At 47.1% G+C, this 19,536-nt stretch overlaps 1 protein-coding gene across 2 annotated transcripts in view; it reads left to right on the top strand.

Moving 5' to 3' along the window:
• LOC8036680 overlaps nt 1-18,212 on the top strand; it is a 52,959-nt gene extending 34,747 nt beyond the window's left edge. For both annotated transcript variants that reach the window (XM_042289905.1, XM_040218253.3), the window contains 6 exons: nt 124-202; nt 4,607-4,651; nt 4,739-4,762; nt 7,043-7,227; nt 9,463-9,752; nt 17,012-18,212. In XM_042289905.1, the coding sequence (XP_042145839.1) occupies nt 124-202; nt 4,607-4,651; nt 4,739-4,762; nt 7,043-7,227; nt 9,463-9,752; nt 17,012-17,363 (975 nt within the window). In that variant the 3' untranslated portion in view covers nt 17,364-18,212. The remainder of the gene's footprint in view (nt 1-123; nt 203-4,606; nt 4,652-4,738; nt 4,763-7,042; nt 7,228-9,462; nt 9,753-17,011) is intronic.
• Nucleotides 18,213-19,536: the final 1,324 nt, after the last annotated feature.

The following is a 19,536-nucleotide window of genomic DNA, read 5'->3' on the forward strand; positions in this document are numbered from 1 at the left end:
CGGCGGACGCTCGCTGATCTCATCACGAATAGCCGGAAGCGCTATTCGTCTTCGCTTCTTCGCCAACAAGGGCCGTCCCACGGTCAGCCTCTAAGAAGGGTCGCCTGTTCTGTCCTCCCACAGATCCCGGAATCGCTGCTGTTCAGCATGCGCAACGTGCGGAACCTGACCGACTTCGTGAGCCAGTTCCTCGAGGGCTACCGTACGTATGAGGAAGCGTTCCAAGGCTCGCCGGTCGCTGCTGCCCCGCATATCGCTTATCTCTACGAGGGTCACGGTAACAGCCCTAACCTCCTCCTCCTCCTCCCCTTACTGCATTGTGTTCGTTTTAAAAGCGTGGACACTACGTCGGGTGCCTCAACCTTGAATGCTTTCTGTTCTTTTTTTTTTATTATTGTAGCATACTTGAACGATTTTTGACTTTATTCTTTGGCTGTCTAAATTCACTACGTTTTGGAACGCCCAGGCATGCTAGCTATCATGTGTACATTCAAAAAGAGATGTTGAAAAAACGGCCAATAAAGATTTTTTTTTCGCGCTCTCTAGTGGAATGACGACATGTGTTGTTTAACTTTTAAGTCAAGCAGTCAGTCGAAAAAATACATACACGGACATTTCCTCTTTTATCGTTTAATCATTACAACAACTAAAATATACAATATTTCGTGCCTCTTTTCTTTCTCCCGTGAGATTTTTTTTTTTTTTGCCTTTATTTTACACTAGTAAGCCTGTAACCCGTCGAGAACAAGCGGTACTGACCCCACCATACATTACAGGATTTGACCTCACGTCGTTAGTGTTGCCATTAGGGCCTCTCCAGCTCTGAGACCAAGTTTTAAAATACAATAACGTCTAAAATGAATAAAATTTTATGATTTGTAATTTGGGTTACTAGGTCAAGTGACCAATTTTGAGGCGTATGAATGAATTCCCAAATATCGCCGAAGCGTCTAGCCTGCCTTAGCATTTTCTTACTCACCGTCGCCTGCGTTATAGGCCCTATTGAAAAGAGAAAATGTTCACATGTGATTTGCCAAATAAACATATAAGAACTTGCATAAATTATATAAAACGTGTATACGTTATTTTTTTTAACGCTTCCATAGACCTCGGCTCACACACATTTCGTATTGTGCTTTCTGGGTTATCTAAATTTCGAAAATAACGTAACTACGACTGTGTAATGTTAATTACATGGACTGTAATAATTACGTGCCTTTCTAACCCTAAACAAAATAGGCAAAGTCAATGTCATGATCACGTCACGTATACATGTGCGACGTAAACAAATCTTTTTTTTTTATTAGTCCTGAGCACCCGACGTAGTATATGCCCACGTTGCACCTCCCCCCCCCCCCCCCCCTCTCTCCCATTCCACTCCCTCACAACCTGCACCGTTCACCACCCTAAGGACGAAGAGGAAGTCTTCAGCACGTTCACCTCACCCATGGCTGGCCACAAACGCATCACCCTCTCATAAAAAAAAATAAAAAAAATTGTGTTATTATTGACAGAAGGGTGTGCTTTACCGCTGGGAGTAACAGTGGCATCTTGCACCTTTCGCCTCCTTCCTTTTAATTCCGTTTATTTTTTTTTTTCAGTCTTTCTTCTTCTTTTGGAGTGTGAAGAATTACTTTACGGATAAAGCCGGGAAAGACGGAATTTTCAGGGTTTTTAGAATTGCGCTAAGCCAACGTGACGCGGACACAATGTCATGTGACATGTCGCGATGTCTCGTCTTGGTGTCGATCGACGACTGTCACGTTAATGACGTCACGTCGATACCGTCCCCTTAATTTAGCAGGCGTGCGACGGTTTCTTGGCACGGGACAGTTTATCGTGACGATTTTTCGCGGCGGTTTTTCGTGGCATCACTTCACGCTTTCCTCGAGGACCCGAGGCCTTAAAAACGTTTCTCGCTAAAACCATATTAAAAAAAAAAGTAACCAATCAATCAATCGAGGGTTTTAATTGCATCACATACAAGTTACAGGCTACTGAAAGATCTCATCATTTTGATTAAGAATTTAACATTTTCTTTAGCCCTTGTTCCAAGAGACAAAAAAGCACACACGCGTTTCTCTTTCTCTATTTTTTTTCTCTCTTTCTCTTTTAAATATATTTTAGGAAAGGGAACTGAAGAACGTTTTAATTTTGAGTTACATCAAGCCGCGCCGTCCTCCCCCTCTTTCTTTTTCTTGCTTTTGGATAGCTTACACATAAAGAAGAGCGAACGCATAGCCATCTCTAAACATAACTAAAATTAAGCAACAACAACAAAACAATCAGTGGGATCCTTTGGGCATTCCTTCACTATCCCAGTCTTCATCGATGTTTGTCGTGCAATTAAAATGCGACCGAAGCGGCGTCCGAACGAGACCAGAATCGTCGAAGAGTTCTGCGTGCCTGAGATTCCCGACCCCAAGGTGCTCATGCGACGCTTTCACCTTCGCGATGGATCATGGAAGAAGCCACGAGTCGCCTAAGCCCATTCAATGTCACGTGAATGTATGTCACGTGACCTTCGGGAAAAAGGCGCAGCGCCGCTCGTAGTATAATCACGTGATTGCTTTCACAGCGCCGGACGGGCTGAGACGACCCGTAAAGTCCGCCGCGGTTCATCGTAGGTAAGGCTTAAACGGAGTTTGCAGACAGCGATATTTCGGTAGTATAGGGCGCCAAAATACTGAAAAGGCGAAATTGATCGAACTAGCTGTTATTATACAGTCTGCTTCGGTATAATCGACTTGCGCCGAAGGACGGCCATCTTGTTTAAAAACAAGATGGCGGTTGTGCTCGATCTTATAAATCTTCGTTTTGCTATAATAAAAAAAGTTCTTAAAAATTAAACAAAAAAACGTATTGCGGCTTTGTTTTTTTGGAAAAATCTTTGGGGAGGATATCCTTTCCATAAGCACTAGACAGAGTTTATAGTGTCGTGGAAGTATGTAGTGAAAAGTAGAACTACACTGAGAGCTTAAAAAAACGTTCTTGAGCTTGTTATCGCTCAAGAACCAATCAGGTTGGGCCATAAGTTGATTAAGAACACTGCTCAGAACGAATCGCGAAACGAGGAGCGCGAGCGCGATAAATAAACAATAAATGAGTAAGCTGCCATCCTGAGCTTCATGCCTGCACGCGCTGTATACAAATGTGGGTAGCACGCGTGCGCAGATATACCGGATTGGAGGACGGCGAACCGTCTACGCATGCGCAGTACCGATAGCAGCGCCACCGCAGTATGGTGACGTCAGGGCCGCGTGCTGGTGTATACGTTGTTGTTGTTGTTGTTGTTGTTGTTTTTGTTTACGTATTATTTATTGAGTAAACCTGTTCTTTCGCAAGATACCTACCTCTCATGTCGTTCCCAGGTTAATGCAAAGACGGCGTATACTTTCGCTTTTTATTGCTACATTATCGCGAGTGTTTTGTTGTTCCCCTGTTGGGTTGCCTCCCAAATGCGTTGAACGGGGGGCTTCCCAGTTTGTCAGTAAGTTACAACTCTCGCATGCATGCTATCTTTATCTGCCTCTGCTTGCACGCACGACTGTCGCATGCTTTCTGCTTACTAAAGCCTGAGCCCCGTGAATTGTATAGTTGCGCCGGGGGGCTGTCATCATGGGACAGCCAATTTGAGTCCAGAATTAATTGGGAAGTTGTAAAGGAACCTTGTGTGCGGATACGATCGGTGAGATCCCAGCGTAGCGTGTACGCCGCAGCCTCGCCGATAATTGTCAGATTGATCATCGATAAAATGGCTATCTTAAAGTGACATTGAACACCTAAACATTATTTTATTTTGTATATATATATATATATATATATATATATATATATATATATATATATATTAGTGACATGTGTATTTATTTATAGTTGGTGAGGGGTTAAGAATTTAGGGGAAACTCTTCCCACCTCTTTCCCCCTTCAGCAGAGCGAGCGCTGGAGAGAAGGTCGCCTCCTCTCCAACGTTTGCTCTGTCAAACTGGAAAGAGGTCTTAAATAGAAAGGCGCAGAGGACAAGAACAGAACAAAGGCGGCGTTTATATGCGTGGATGCGACCGCAGCGAATCGAATCGAGATTTGCCGCCTATGATTAGGTAGAGGAGGAAGGGAAATTTTTTTTTTTTTGTAGAGCCAAAAATCTTTTTACTTTCCTCCTCTGCTAAAAATGAGAGTGAAAGAATAGAGAAAAAGCAGCGCCCTCTAGATAACAAGGCCAAAGTGCTAAAATTGTGACGTCACCTCAAAGAGGCCAACGCGGGACACAGCCTGCTGGACAGGAGTGCCGCGTCAGCGTTCGCCTCCTGTAGGTGACATCGAACCTTCACCGCGGCGGCCTTGCTATGAAGAGATGGCAGAAGTGAAGAGAGCTTGACCTCTGGACAGTCTGCTTTTCGTGTGTGCCGGCCAGGCTTTAGCGCACCTTTTCGCGATTGCACGGTCACTCGGTTTCTCGTCTCCGTACTTCTGGCAACAGAGAGTGTGTGTGTACCATGGACGAAAACGAAACTGTACTGTTTCGTTTTCGTCAATTTTCGCTTACATGTGACGCCTATAGGTCGATCCAATTAATTCGCCGGTTTGATTTGGCTTGGACTTGCAGAGGACGTCTCTATGGACGGATTCGGGGAGTCGCCGTCCATACTCGGTGAGTGAGTGCTCCTCGAGCTTGGCGAGCTCTTTGAGCGTTTTGACGAAATGCCTGACGCCAGCTTTTCTCCGTTTATTCCCCCAGGTAAAAAAGGGCCGGCTGGAGCAGGTGAGCTCGTTCCCTAGCAGACGGCATTGCAATCTTCGCGGACATCCACGGTCGCGCTTAAATGACCTTAAGCCAGGGTCACGCTGCTCATGCATCCTGCAAAAGACAGTCTGCACGTACTGCCTGACGTTTGTTTGTTCCTTGTTCGGCGGTCGTGTAACATTGGGCAAACAAACAACTGTCTGCTTTTCGTATAATGTATGAGCAATGTAACTCCAGCTTTAACTTTTTTTTTTTTTGTAACTTTTGATTAAAAAGTTTTAGAAAAGGGGGCTCCGACGGTTTGGGTCTTCCATGCGGTTTGGGGCGTCATACTGCGCATGCGCGGAAGTTCTTGGGATGCTTGGCCCGCCTATTCTAAAACTCCCTGTTATGCCGCATCGCCCGCACGAAGTATACAAGTGTTCGCGCAGAGGAGTCATGAGCGCAGTTCCTGCTCCTGACGGGCGTTGCCCCGACTTGCGTCCGTGCAATCGTCGCATTCTAAGAGCGCACGCCAAAGGCACCACGTGCACGTGCATGCGCCGATCGACATTTCCTTGTGCAGGGGTATTTGCGACCCCTGGCAAAACGGACGTCCCCTAGCGGGAAAATACAAGTTGCTCTGAGCGCAACCTATACACCATTTCAATAGTTACACCCGTTTCGACCTGGATGAGCATCGTACCGGCGTGCGGTCGTGTACCACGACTGCGTGGTGCACGTTAAAGACCCCAGGCTAGCGGTTGCACTGCACTGGCTAAATTGCTCATCTACAGCGAGTGACTCGTCGCCCGTTGAGGCAGACCAAGTTCTAGGCTGTGTAAACATAAAAGCCCCCCAATTTTTTTTCTCAATATTTACAAGTCCTTATTCAGCACGCGCATGTTGATCGCATCGGAAAGCGAGCAAATCACGCGCCGTACGCACGAGCACTGAAAATGGAACCGGCCAGCAGCCCTTTTCTTGGAAAGGTCTATAGGGAATATTCACTGGACGCCATATTTGTGGGTGCTGTTTAGAGCGCATGCTCAGAGCGAGCTCCCATTAATAGGCTGCTAAGATCGGCACTCTTGATTGTGCGGAATGCGCGTTGCAAAAGAACTGTGGAAGCTCGCCATCAGCACGCGCTCAGCATTCGCGCACACAGCTAAGGCCGCCAGTGAATACTCTCTACATACGCAACCGCGTTAACCAGACAGTAGAGAGTTTTATTAGATCGTTCCGATACCTCCGATAGCCCCGATAACGATACTATGCATGCGCAAAAGAGGCGGTGGCGGAGTATCGGGATATCGTTATGGGAGTCATGGGAACGATCTACTAAAACTCTCTATTGTGCGTTTGTCAACGTTCATCAGCACCGTAGAAGAACAGAAGAGAGTCCTTCCATCGCTTCCCCAAATAAGTCAAGCCTCTGGAAGCTCGGCTTGAAATATCCGCTAAGCATTTACGCGACAATTATTTATTTTTTCAGGGAACTTTGCTTGCACTATTAAATGCATTTATGCTTTTAAATATTGATTTAGAACCTTGTGGTGTATATGAGCTTCGGGACTATGTTCTTTTGTAGCGTGAGCTACACTGGCCGAGGTTGAGTAGTTTCGCGTGGCTCGCATAATGAGCCGTGCTGGGCATGCGCGAGGAGCAGTGACGTCACACAGCGCACAGCAGGCGCGCCGGTCAGCGCATTCCAGAGGAATGACGTCATGGCCGCGGCAGACGCACTGGCGCCGCCGCGTGCCGAGGTGTGCGCCTCCGTTGTGCAGTAGCCCAGTCTGACCCTGCACCGGAGCCGCTTGATAGCGGCTCTGATTTTGTGCACATAAGCTCACGCTACGTATATCCTAGCATAGCCGAGCTAAGCCACCGCAATTTTAATATGAACAATTGGCAATGTTGTTTGTTGCTTTCGTGATGTTCTTGTTTTCCCCTGTGAGGGAAGGGAATTACATTGTATAATATAATTTCTTGTGTCCAACCTTCGGCTTATTTTTCTTTCTTTTTATGTAAGCAATTGTCATCATTGATTATGGCCTCGCGGATTTCTTCCTATGAGGAAAGTACTTTCTAATACTTAATTGCTTGTGTTCAGTTTTAGTCTCATTTCACCACTGCTGTGTACCTGCAAAGAGAGAGAGTTGAAGCCCATTCAAGCTGTTTGAACAGTTTTTTTGTTTTTTTTTTCTCGCCGCTGGGGAAAAGTAAACGGCCTCTTTCGCCCAGTACACTGGCGTCATTGTCACTGACGGCAGTCCCTGTGGCGTCTCTCCCCGCTGTTCCTTCCTTGCTTCCCCCAAGCGGCGGTGCCGAACCCCGAGCCCGGAACGTGCATTCCAAGTAAGCAGCTGGTCGAGTTCCCCAAGCCGACGGACCCGACGGTGATCCTGTGGCCCCCGTGCACGAGGGTGCCCAGGTGCGGGGGCTGCTGTCCCAGTAGCATCCTCAAGTGCGCGCCCACCAAGGCTACCAACGTCACCTTCAAGGTATGCCATACCGGCCTCTCATTCCTGGGTCACTCGTATCGACGACAGGATGTTTCGGTGGCTTCCTCTTGTGCCCGAGTTCCCACTAGAGCGACAAACAGAAACAACCGACGCCGACAAGCCTCAAACGCGTGCAGCATGCACGCGATGGTACCTTTGGCGGTCCTGCAATTTCTCGGTGCTCGGGAAGTAAGCACAATTATAGCCATATGCTCACAAAGCTTGGCGGTTCGACGACGGAGCCATAGAGTGCCAGGTCGCAGATTTGGAGCGCGAGGATCTAGTTGCAAAGAACATTTCTCGGGGAACCTGGTCGCCAGCGCACGGCTTTTGCAGCGGCGAGGACCCGAAACATGGTTTTCAGAAACGACGAAAAAAGAAGCGGTAGCGCGAGGAACGCGAGGAGCACGAGCGGACATCCCATCGCTCGGGAGCACGGCCTCCGACGCGTGCGTTTCGGGATCTTCGAGGCCATGTCGGGAGAAGTGTGTTTCAGCGTCTCGCCACTGCGGGGCGCCCGTCACCCGGCTCTCCACTCATCCGTTGTCTGCCGCTCTACCTTTTCAATTTCGGCGGCCGCGTCTCGTGGCTATTTGGCAGACTTTGTAGACTTTGTCAGTATAGAGAAGGCTATGGCACGAGTTATTCCATTTGCCTGGCTGAACCTTCGCGTTCGCGCTGCACGTGTTTGTGGCTTGTCGGTGTCGGTTGTTTCTCTTTGTCGCCCTAGTGGGACTCGGGCATTATGGACATCTTGACTAGGATTATTCATTGCCACTGGCACTTTCGATGGTGTGTAAAAGAAGCACGGTCGAAGCTTAAGGTCATCACGTGCCGCGCTTGCGTCCACAGTTCAGTCGCCGTTTTACGCCCATTTGTGATAATAACATCACCTAGAGTAATCAGAGCCCGTGAATAGCCTTCCCTCCCTCTACCCAGCAATTGGGCCCACGGCCCGACACCGAGCCTTATTCGATGCATGCATTGACAGGACGTGAGGCCCAATCGAACCCTAACGTCGCACATGGTGTTCAATCTTGTCTCTGCGCTCAATTTCACTGCGATGACGTCAATATGCTAGCGAGCGGGGTTCTATTATTCTACGTGGTGTCGGTGATAAGAGTTTATAGGGAGTATTCAGTGGTGATCATAGCTGTGTGCAGGACTGTTGAGCGCGTGCTGAAGCCGAGCTTCAGCACGCGCTCAAAGTTATTTTGCAGCATGCATTCCAGACCATCAAGATCGCCGGTCGTATAGCGTTCTGTGCATGCGCTCTAAACAGCGCCCTCAAACATGGCGTCCAATGGATACCCCCTATTAGCGGCGAGATTGTTCGGTGGCGCCCTCGTATGGTTACCTTTCGTGACGTCATTACCTTGTGAACAACAAGTTTGATGGTGTTTGTAATTAGCACGGCGGAAGCTTGAAATCAGCGTTCTTGAACCAACTTGGTCAACACCGTCAAAATTGAAGTCCTCACGTTCCTGTTAATTTCGTCTGTGAGAACTCCTTTGCTGACGTCATAGTCAGCATTCGGCCAGTCGTGGTAGGCCGACCGCCCCGACCCTTTTGATCGCGCACGTCACCAGTAGGGAGTATTCACTGGCGGCCATATATCTGTGCGCGCCTGCTGAGCGCGTGCTGACGGCAAGCTTTCGCAGTTCTTTTGCAACGTGCATTCCGCACCATCAAGAGTGCCGGTCTTAGCAGCCTATTGATGTGAGCTCGTTCTGAGCATGCGCTCTAAATAGCACCCACAAATATGGCGTCCAGTGAATACTCCCTATAGGTGTATAGATGATTGCAAGGAAGGCATCCCTCGCCATGTCTCTGCTCGTGCGGGCAAGTGCGCCCGATTACAAGTTTGGCAAAGCTATGTTCACACGCACGCTGCACATGCTTGCACGCATGGGGCACCAGAGAGACGGCGTGCTTGCAGTTGTCTAGACAATTGCAAGCATGGTGCCCCGACTGGTGTCCCCGCGCAAACGCGTGCTGCATGCGCGTCATCAAAAGTTTGGCAAGCTTGAAATTGAACGGGATCTCTCGCACGAGCAGAGACATGGCGGCGGCCGGTTGCCTTGCTTCGTCTATACCTTGAGGATAAAAACATTAAACTGTATCGTGCTGGAAAGAAGCACCGTAAAACAAAGCCTTCATCGCGTTCCTTTTAAAAGAAGGAATGGATGTGCGTGGATCGCTCGATTGATCGGCTCGTTCTCGTCTCGTCCGCAGGTGATCCGGGCGCAGTACCCCGAGCAGGGCGCGAGCAAGTTCAACTTCATGGGCCACGAGATCGTGACGCTGGAGCGGCACGACAAGTGCGGCTGCGAGTGCAAGGAGAAGCCGTCCGACTGCAACGCCATGCAGGACTACCAGGAGTGCCGCTGCATCTGCCGCAACGCCAACCAGATGGCGCAGTGCACGGACCCGGGCGTCTTCTGGGACCACCGGGAGTGCCGCTGCAAGTGCAAGGACTACGCCGAATGCTCCACGGGCTTCTACTACAACGTCCGCAGCTGCAAGTAAGCTCTTCACCTCTTCCCCAGCCTCTCATGTATTGGAAAGGAGTGGAGCTCCGACCGGTCGCGGCCCCCTAGCGGCTTAGTCGAGAACTAAACCGGTGAGGAAGACAACAACAGGAAATGTGTGTTGTTGTTTTTTTTTTTTCTTGTCTTTGTTGTATCTCTTTTTCTGACGCAGCGTTCGGCTGGCATAGCCGAGCGCCTCTGCGTGAGCATTCGGCTGGCGCATGCGTCCAATCGGTAAAGTTCGGGGGAAAAATGTTGTGAACAGTGGCATTAGGGAATAATGACTCATATGTTTGCACATTCTATACATATCATCACGCAGCGATCACCTACATAATTTCGGGATTCCACAGTGTAACACGAATACCTACTCTAAATCATTTTTACCTCGTAAGTCTATTGAGTGAAATAATCTTCCCCCATCCAATGGATGATCGTAAGAATGCTGCAACCGGACTACTAGGATTTGTTTCATGGTTTTCTTGCTTTTGTTTACTTTTTGTACTTTCTAACTTAGCCCCCCTCTGTCATACCATCAACTCCTGAGCCTACGAATGAATTTAAAGAAATAAATACAAAAGCATACATATATAACCTTTCCGCAATTAACTTAGTTTTGAATAGAAACGATATACCTGCCCGATGAATATTTCACCCTTATTCCTCCGCCAGGCTGCGGCTGCTCGCTTTCAATTTCCTAGCATTCGCAAAATCAAACTTTAATCAACCAAACTTTTCTTATTTTTTGTTTCACATGGTACACGTTTATTTAGACGTACCTCGTCTTGTTCGGAGGTATATTTGAAGGGGAAGAGCGGTTTTTGGCGCGTCACGATGATGGATAGGGCGCCATTGAGGAAACTCGTGAAGCACTTCTCGCGAAGGGTGCTCCTTGAGGAAAGTCTGTAGTATAGATTATCTGCTTCTAATTGAAGGGGCGTCTTTGGCCGATGGCAGGTTTCGAGAAACGACTCGAGACGTACTTCCCACGCCCATATGACCGTCAACTTATACGTTTCGGAGATCTCGGGCCAGAGTTCACGCTACATTTGTTTCAATATTCTAAAGCCTCCGTCGTACTGCTCGTAGTTAGCGGCTAGCGGCTAACGGAGTTGCAGAGCGGCCTATAGCGAAGGCTTTCCTGTACAGCACTGCACTTTTTGTTCGTCAGGTGATCGAATTCGCCGAATAGCAGGGCGGTGCCCCGTGAAAAACAGGTGCGCAACTCTGGCTCTCCTACGAGGTGCAAAACAGGCCATTTTTTTCCCTCGATACACAATCAATCAAGATCAATCGATCCTATGGAGAGCCTATCTAGGAACTCTTTATAAACGTTACTGTGTATGCTCCGCTTTAAATGAGTGCATAGTGCCTTCTCTTCCATGGACAAAGGCGTTAGATAAAAGGTGATTGATAGAAACTTGGTGTGTAGTCTTATACGCACACACTGCATATGGTCACCGACAACTTAAGAAACGCAGGGCGGGGTGATTCCCGAGCATGATCGCTCCACAGTCATTGACGTTGCGGCCTTTATCAATAAGAGCGCCGAAAAAAAAAAAAGTCGCCAAGTAGGAAACGAACGCAATAAGCTGTGCCCCGGCGTGTCTTACATATAGCTGTCAGGTATACTATAGATACGTAGTTAAAGGTTTATTTCGTCACAATTGTTCGTATTCCCCGCTTAGTCGCGATGCAATTATCCGTTCTGTTCCAAACTTAGCCGTAACGCGATTATCCGTCGTATTACACACTTAGCCGTAATGCGATTATCCGTCGTATTGACAGTAAACTTGCAAAATAGGCAGCAAAAAAAAAATTATACTTGAGAGAGGGCACACACACGGGACAACACCAGACACAGCAAATTCTCGAACATAGCTCCGTTGTTGTTTTCTTTACCTAGTTTTTCTGCGTTGTTATCTTTGTGTGTCCACGGTATTTCTCGATCTCGGAATTTATCTGTTCATCATGATTAACAAATTACAACTAGGAGTTTATACCTATTGAATATTCTAACAAATACCTTGCTGGAATTTAGTCGATTCAGTAATTACTTGGTCGGTGAAATTCGCATTCTGGTAGAATCGTTAATAATGCAAATTCCAACTTCTTTACAAAGTATAGCAGCTATCAAGTTTCGGGGGGGTACACTACGTTCGCGGTGCTGTACCTGGAAATAATGGAATTCCGGACAAAAAGTCTCACCGACGATTAAATTATTGATGATCGAGTTTCCCAGCGGCGTAGATATTGCGCGTGGCAAGCCGCCGATCAATCGACTCAAAATTAACCGTTGACTAACGCGTCATGATCAATTCATCGGTAACATTAACCCATTACTTCCTCAACTATAGTTACGACCTTTCATAACACACTCAAAATCGAGTGTGTGTCGAACACTTGAAGAATGGAGTACGTGCCCACACACCCGCGCCCCTCTGCTCGCAAACAGCTAGCGACAACAGTAAGACTCAATGGGCATTCGCCTTTGACGTTCAAATCTAATTGGTCGAGCTATCAGCTCTGTCTGCCAAACGCTCGGCTCGATCCCTCTACTTTATACGCCGTTTATCATTTAAACTCGGAACGTTTTATCGGTGTATACACGATAGGAGGCCGACAAGGCGGTCGGGCGCAAACAACACGCGTGAGCGTACGTCGGACGATCGTCGCTATCTACTTCGTTTTACCTTGCGATGGTCGGCAGCGGAGGCTACGAGCTATCCAGCCAACCCAATGCTGTGACCACATCACGTGACTTTGCGCTGCCACGTCGCTGCCATTGATCTACGCTATGGGTCTCGGCGGTGCATCGAGCAAACAGATGAGAAGCCACCGAAAGTAACCGGCTTGTCCCGGAAGTGAGCGTGTGGCGGGCTTTCAACCCTTCTGAACGTTGGTCCAAACAATGTCGAAGGCGCTGAATTTTTTTTCTTGTTACTTTAAAAGAATTTGTTTGTTGCGAAACAACTGTGGTGTTTACATAACCGAGAAGTCTTCTAAGGAGCTATTTGATGTGTGAGGGTTTCGAGATTCTTGCTGATCAAGTGTGCTTGTCCCTCTTTCGTATGCCTCATTCTCGGAATTCAATATGCTAAAGGGGGTTTGTCGAAAGCCCACTTTAAAACGCAAGAAAGCGTGGACCTAAACATCGACTGAACGCACTAAGAAGCCCAGCTGACGCCCGACTTCCGGGACAAGCATGGAACTTCCGGTGTCCGTATAAGGGCCTCTGTTCCGTTATACGGTGCCAGGAACGCGTCTCCGCCTAGTGTGCTTAGCGTCCTATCCCTTCCATGCACCGGAAGCGGTCCCGAAGTGGCAACAAATGACGTCACAGAAGCCGACCTGTCGGAGGTCGCGATCCTAACGGTTAAACGTAGGAGTTCTAAAAACGAGAGTACGCGAGTGTCACCGTCGTCGCGGCGTCCCAATTCCTGGTTGCCGAAGCTTCCGTGGGCTGTCATGCTGGATCGACCTGCAGCAGAGCAGGCGTCTGCCACTACACCACAGCTGATGTGACGCCTCCAGGGTCGCGGCGGGCGACAGCATAACACTTTGATGACGTCATCAGGCGGAAGGTCACGTGACGCTCATATGGCATCGGACTGACCTTGTTGGTTCGTAGTGACACCGGCGGTCTATCGGAAGCTGAAAAGGAGTATTCGCTACTCCAGTGTTTTATAGATGGCGGAGCGGGAGTTTCAAGGTGGCGGAAGAGACGAGAATAGATTCTCCAGGATTTCCCCTGCGCCTGCTCGTTGACGCTGGTCAGCGTGCTAAAATTAATTTGTTCAGTTACAAATACGAAGCGGTCACGGCAGGAACGTATCGCGTGTAACGGAGATGTTGACGTGGGCTAAAAAAATAAACATGTTGAGTATTTTTTCTCTTTTTTTTTTCAAACATGCGAAGCGTTACACGATTTTTTTTTTTTTTTTTTGAACGCATTCGCTTTTTTTTTAGTTGTTAAAACTTCATGGATGCCCGTGCAGACCGTCCAGAACCATGCAATAGCAGCAGTATCAAGGCCCACAGTCCCTGCCACCGACTCCGCCGCCGTCCCCACTCCTCTGGTTCCTCGTTCGTCCGCGAGAAGGCCAGCGACGGACCAAACGTGTGTGGAGTCGCTCTTGAGAGATATGCCAGTTATCGGGACGTCCAGACCTCCGCGTCTTATCGATTTTTCCGGGTCACCTCGCTTGGAAGTGCACCGAGCCCGGCCCACTTGTAGCGCTCAACTCGGCACCTGCGTGCGCTTCTTCATTGTGACCGGACAAACCAACTGTCACTCAAACTTTCGCGAGGTTTCGGATTGCGGCATCACCTCATGCCGAAATATGTGTAGCGACAATAAGATTCTTGTTACTTGCCACCTGCGCTTCTAAATTTATCGGTGACTACAGGAGAAAAAAAAAAAAAGAAAAGAGAAAGCAGTAAAGGTCAAGCTCGAAACCCAGCAGCGCTTTTTGTTTTATTGTTTGTTCCACAGCGAGGTCAACGAGAAGGCAGAGTCTGTATCCCTGTCATATGCATTGTGAAACTTTGTTACAGGCATTGTGTCATGTTACAAATGTTACATGCACTGTGTTATGTTATACAAATGCTACAAAAGTTACGAATGTGTGCTATGTTGCAAATGTTACAGGCGATGTGAAGTTGTGAAACTGGAGGCTCTCACCCGAGTTGTGCCGGCTAAAATTTGCTTCTCCCGATTGACGTCCCCCCCTTTCTTAAGAAAAAAAGAGAAAAAAAACGGCTACGTATTTGAGTTATTGTTAGACGCATTCGCGTGTCCCCTTTTCTCAATAAATGTAGAGAAATTGCGACGCGACGGTTCGTGTTCGCATTTACATCAATCAAAGAAGCCATTCACGTGAATGTGTACCCAGCCGCACCCGCTACAGAATCAGGGGGGGGGGGGGGGGGGGGGGGGCGGCTAGGTAACAGTTTCTAGGCTTCCAAAAAACCGCAACCCGCCCCTGCGAAAAAAAAATAAATAAATAAATAAAGTGTCGTTGCCGCAGTTGTTGACGCTAAGAGCTTTTTTAGCTCATCCTTCTTACGTTTTGCTTTGTAAAACTGCTAAAAAACATGTTTGCATTTTTGTTTATGTAGTTTAGCGTCAGCTTACTTCATTCCGTATCGCTGTTTGCGAAAGGGAATTCGAGTTTTCGTAAAAGCTTCAAACGTTTTGCAGCGAAATAAACAACCACCAAGTGTCCCTTGGCGTTCAGCACAAAGTAAAAACGACTTTTTTTTTTCTTTTTTATTATCATGATGTCTCTTTTTTTTTTTTTGCAATTTAGGAAGGTTGAGATTTATAATTTGGTGACAGTTGATTAAATTAGTCCAAGGACTGCTTAATTTGTTGCCTATCTCGACTAAGATCATTCCAGTAAGGTCACTTACTCCGCTAATGATAACGACACAATGATAATCTAAACACGCTCATTTTCGCCATGACGAGTGTTCTCACCGATCGAAGCCCCTTTTCTTATATCCCTAAACTATGTAAAAGCATACGAGGGACGTATACACCAACTCTCTGAAGGCAGCGGCGGCGGCGCTGTCATCGGCATACTGCACATGCGCAGACGCTTCCTCACGCAAACTTTTTTTTTTTTTTTTTGCGCACGCGCATTGTTTACATTAGGTGTGGACAAATGCGGGCTTGTAAACAGTGTTGCTGTATCGGGGGGGGGGGGGGGGGGGGGGGGGGTTCATGCCAACGTTAGGGAGTTTTAGTACATCGTATTCAAAGGCACGGGCGCGCGCTACAAAGCATGCATCGAAGTGGCCGCGCGAGCTCCCGCTACAGATAGCGTGGCCTGAAAACACCATCTACTAAAACTCTCTATTACCGTAGTGCTGGATTTACACGTGATGCACTGAGGTCCCATCGCGGGTCACACACTGGCCACACGAGTAACGTGTTCGCGTGCAGCCAACACAACCTACAATATTCAAGGACCCCCAAACGTCCTCCGTGGAACGTCATCACTGTCGGATCGGTGCCAGTTCAGCAATCGGACCCGAGCCCGGTGCCCACCGTCCCTCGACGCGTTGATTGGGCACGAGGCGCAAGACCGAACGCTGACGATAGCACTCGTATCCCATAGGCGCTCCGCGCTGGCCCTCGGCATACGCTACGGCTTTCTTTCTCGGTCGTGTTGGTACTCGTTATGATGTTGCGCGCTTGGTTCTTTTTGGATAGCCGCATATGGAGCGCTTTCTGCGGTTGTTTTAGCGACGCAGTCGAATAATTGTTGTGTGTGCCAATGCATATATCGGATACTCTGCATGCAGCCCGAGAGATTGAGTTTTGTGTTGAAAATTGACAGGCAAGACGGAGCGTTCAAACGTATCTGGAAACCTAATAAATGCAGGGTTGGTTCTACAAAAAAAATGTTGCCTTCAAGTTGGTGTCTCTAAAACGCGAGGGACCAGCCAACGCGGTCGTGGTTCCCGAATCGTGTTTCATCAAGGCGTCTGCGTATGTTCGTTCTGTTTGTAGACCGTATGACGTGCGTGTTGCGTGTAAAGTGTATGTGTATGGATGAAGCTGAGCCCGAAAAGGTGACAAGATATTACTTAATTTGAACGTTACATGCGTTATGTTGGTCAAAGACCCTTTGCGGTCGGACTTTCAAGATGGTAAAAAAAACGCGGAAACACCCCGTGACGTTCTCTTCATTTTAAATTCCCCGTTCTTTGAGGTTTAAGGTTATGCGTTATAGACTCGAAGGAGGGTGCTTCTCAGTATGTATCACGCATATTGGGTATGAATCTGTCGACAGCGTGGCTACGGCTATTTGTGTTTACGTGTGTTGGAACACACGCATAGACATACACACGCACGTCTCACACGTACTTATAGACAGTAGTAATACGTATGCACACGTCATTAAACGCATATACAAGTCCCGGGTGACATGGAGAATGAATAATCGAATAAAACATTACTAACACGCAAATCTAATTCACGAAGGCGACGAAACTATATATATTAAGAACAAGCTTATTTTATATAAAATGTTACATAAAAGTTTCGAAAAAAGCCAACTTCCGATGGTTCGTCTGGGAAGCTAAAGAGTAATTCTCGTCTTTGTTTCAAGATATTGTTTTTTTTTGTTTTTTTTATGAGTGCTTTACCAAAGTATTATAAGCTCCACTTTCAACTTACAAGAGACTGACGTATATGACTATAGCCTGAAACTAATAGCGCATACGACTCTCTCATGTCGCAGGTGCGAGCAACTGTCCAGGTCTCGGATTGGTTCCCGGTCTCTGCCTCTGCCCAAGCTGTACGCTCCTTACACGGACAACCGGGAGAATCAACAGTCCAGGAACTATCGCAACCTGGACATCCTGGCGCCAGCGGATGACTACTCTAGGTCGTACGACAACGCGCACTTCACGACCGTAAAGAGGGACACGGCAGCCAGCGCTCTTAGGGCCAGGACCGAGACGTCATTACCGCCTGCAGCGACGTCGAGGACGTCTTTGCCCACGTCCCATACCTCCTCAAGAAACGAATCATACTCTTCGTCTCTCCTGGCCACGCCACAATCCGCTCAAGCATCCAGGTCGCGATCCTAAGTAGAAGGAGACGTCTATGGCTAACGTCCCCAAAGACTAGAAGACATGAGGCTCTTCTGTTCAGACTAGGATACCTGCGGCTGGAGCAATAGAAGACATTGCTCCTTGTTCTTAGGGTACAGTAATTTGTGGCTCTGATTATTTGAAGACTTCTTTCTTGAGGGTCTACGGACTACAAAACATGTGCCTATACTGGAAGAGTGACTGATCTTCTCTAAAAAGGCTAGAGAACAGTGCGGCTCGGACCCTTGAAAACCAGGGGTTCCCGTTTGCAGACATTGGTTCACGTCTTTGAAAGACGCAGTGTTTTTCCTTTTGAAAGGCCTGTGGCTCACCGTTTACTGGAATACCTGTGGCTCTTGTCTTCAACGGGTACAACAGCTTTGGACCTCGTGGAACCACACCACCTCGGACTCTAGACTTCAAAGACCCTCTCAGCGTGTGTTCTTTTGGTGGACTGTCTAGAAAGTGTTACAGATTATTCTAAAGGCACTGTTTGAAGCATCGACACCGAGTTGTTCCCGTGTTCGCGGTATATTTTCAAGCCTGGCTCTGAAAAAATGTTCCAGTCATCTATGATCAGTTGACCCTTGCGCAAAAGATACGTCAATGGCACCAGAGCGCTTGGCCGCTTGCTCGAAGTGATCATCAATGAACACCCAGAAGTAATCTGTGTTGGAATGCGGTCTACGACCTTCCTAGCAACTTGGCATTTCACCAGCAGAGATGCGGGGGGAAATCTTATTCCGGCATGCGTTTATAGATTGGTCCATTCTACTTGTACAGTTATAGACCTGTTTGAATTCACTAGACACCGTGTTTCCCGGAATAAACATGAAAGCAAATGAATTCTGTTTGGTAGTTTGGTACTGTGGTTCCGTAATTTTTGCAAACGTAACGGTTGGATACCCGCGCTCTACAGAAGCTGTGGAGCTTGGGTATCTACGACTTCAATAAAGCAAACCGAAAATTCATTGAAAACTAAAAAAAGGAGTTATGCAATATGTTTTTATCTTACTCTCCCTCTCTCACTTTCTTTCTCTCTTTCTCTCTCCACCTTTTTCTCTCTCTCTTTCTGTATATATATATATATATATATATATATATATATATATATATATATATATATATATATATATATATATATATATATTTGCAATGTTTTGCTACTTTGTGTTTTGAAGGCATTCTAATCTTCGCTTTGAAGTACAATCTTACGAGCTGGCAGAAGCAACGACGAAATTCTTCTGGACAAACGACACAAAGATGGTTGATCATATAAAAGATGTCAGTATGCAATGCCGGTGTGCAAAAGTGTCCGTCGCTTTGTCACGTTTGTGCAGATGTGGCGAAACAATGAAACCATAGTCTGTGAAATTAACTTTGGGCATACAGCTATGAAGCGGTCAACTGAAAACGTGTATTTATTTATTCGGAAATAATTCGCACTCCTTTTGCCGTCGCGTATTATTGCAAACCAAACAAATCGGCGTGTGACTGCACATCGGCCATAATTTTATTTTGAGAAATACGCACCGTGTAGAAAATCTATCAGTATATTGAGGTGCATAGCGTTTCGGGTAATGAAGCTCTTAACTGGTCTTTTCTTATTAACGTTTTGAGTAGCAAAATGTAAGTATACGGTTTCAGTTTGAAACTTTGCTAAGCGCCATTGAAAACCACTAAATCAGTAGATTTGTGAAAACGCGTGGAAAGCATAGTGGTCCGCGAATGTCGCGCTACGGGATTAACGCTAGTGGGAGCGAAAAATGCAAATATTAAGAAACTGAAAAAAAAAAAAAAAAAAACGCGCGGGCGCGTCGGTAGAGTATAAAAAGAATAATGCATGTCGGGGCCCGCAAAATGAGGCACGCGCTCCAAAGTATTCTATAGAATTTACTGATTTACAGGTTCTTCATTATACCCAGTACGTTTATAACTGTAACAGTATGTGTATGCTAGTTTAAGAGTTGTAATTTTGCAAAACTATTTAAAAACTTAATTATTCCATACGCTATGTAACTCAATAAATAGGCCCCTTGACATGTGACTATTGCAGCATGGATTTTACTACTGTGCGATGCATAGTTTTTACATAAAACATATTATCCACTTTGGTGAAACACCCTGTATACGGGGTCCTCGAAAACGTATATGTAGGTAATCGATCCGC

This window comes from Ixodes scapularis, unplaced genomic scaffold (assembly GCF_016920785.2).
Source record: "Ixodes scapularis isolate PalLabHiFi unplaced genomic scaffold, ASM1692078v2 PGA_scaffold13__105_contigs__length_92229423, whole genome shotgun sequence".
NCBI classification, from domain to species: Eukaryota; Metazoa; Arthropoda; class Arachnida; order Ixodida; family Ixodidae; genus Ixodes; species Ixodes scapularis.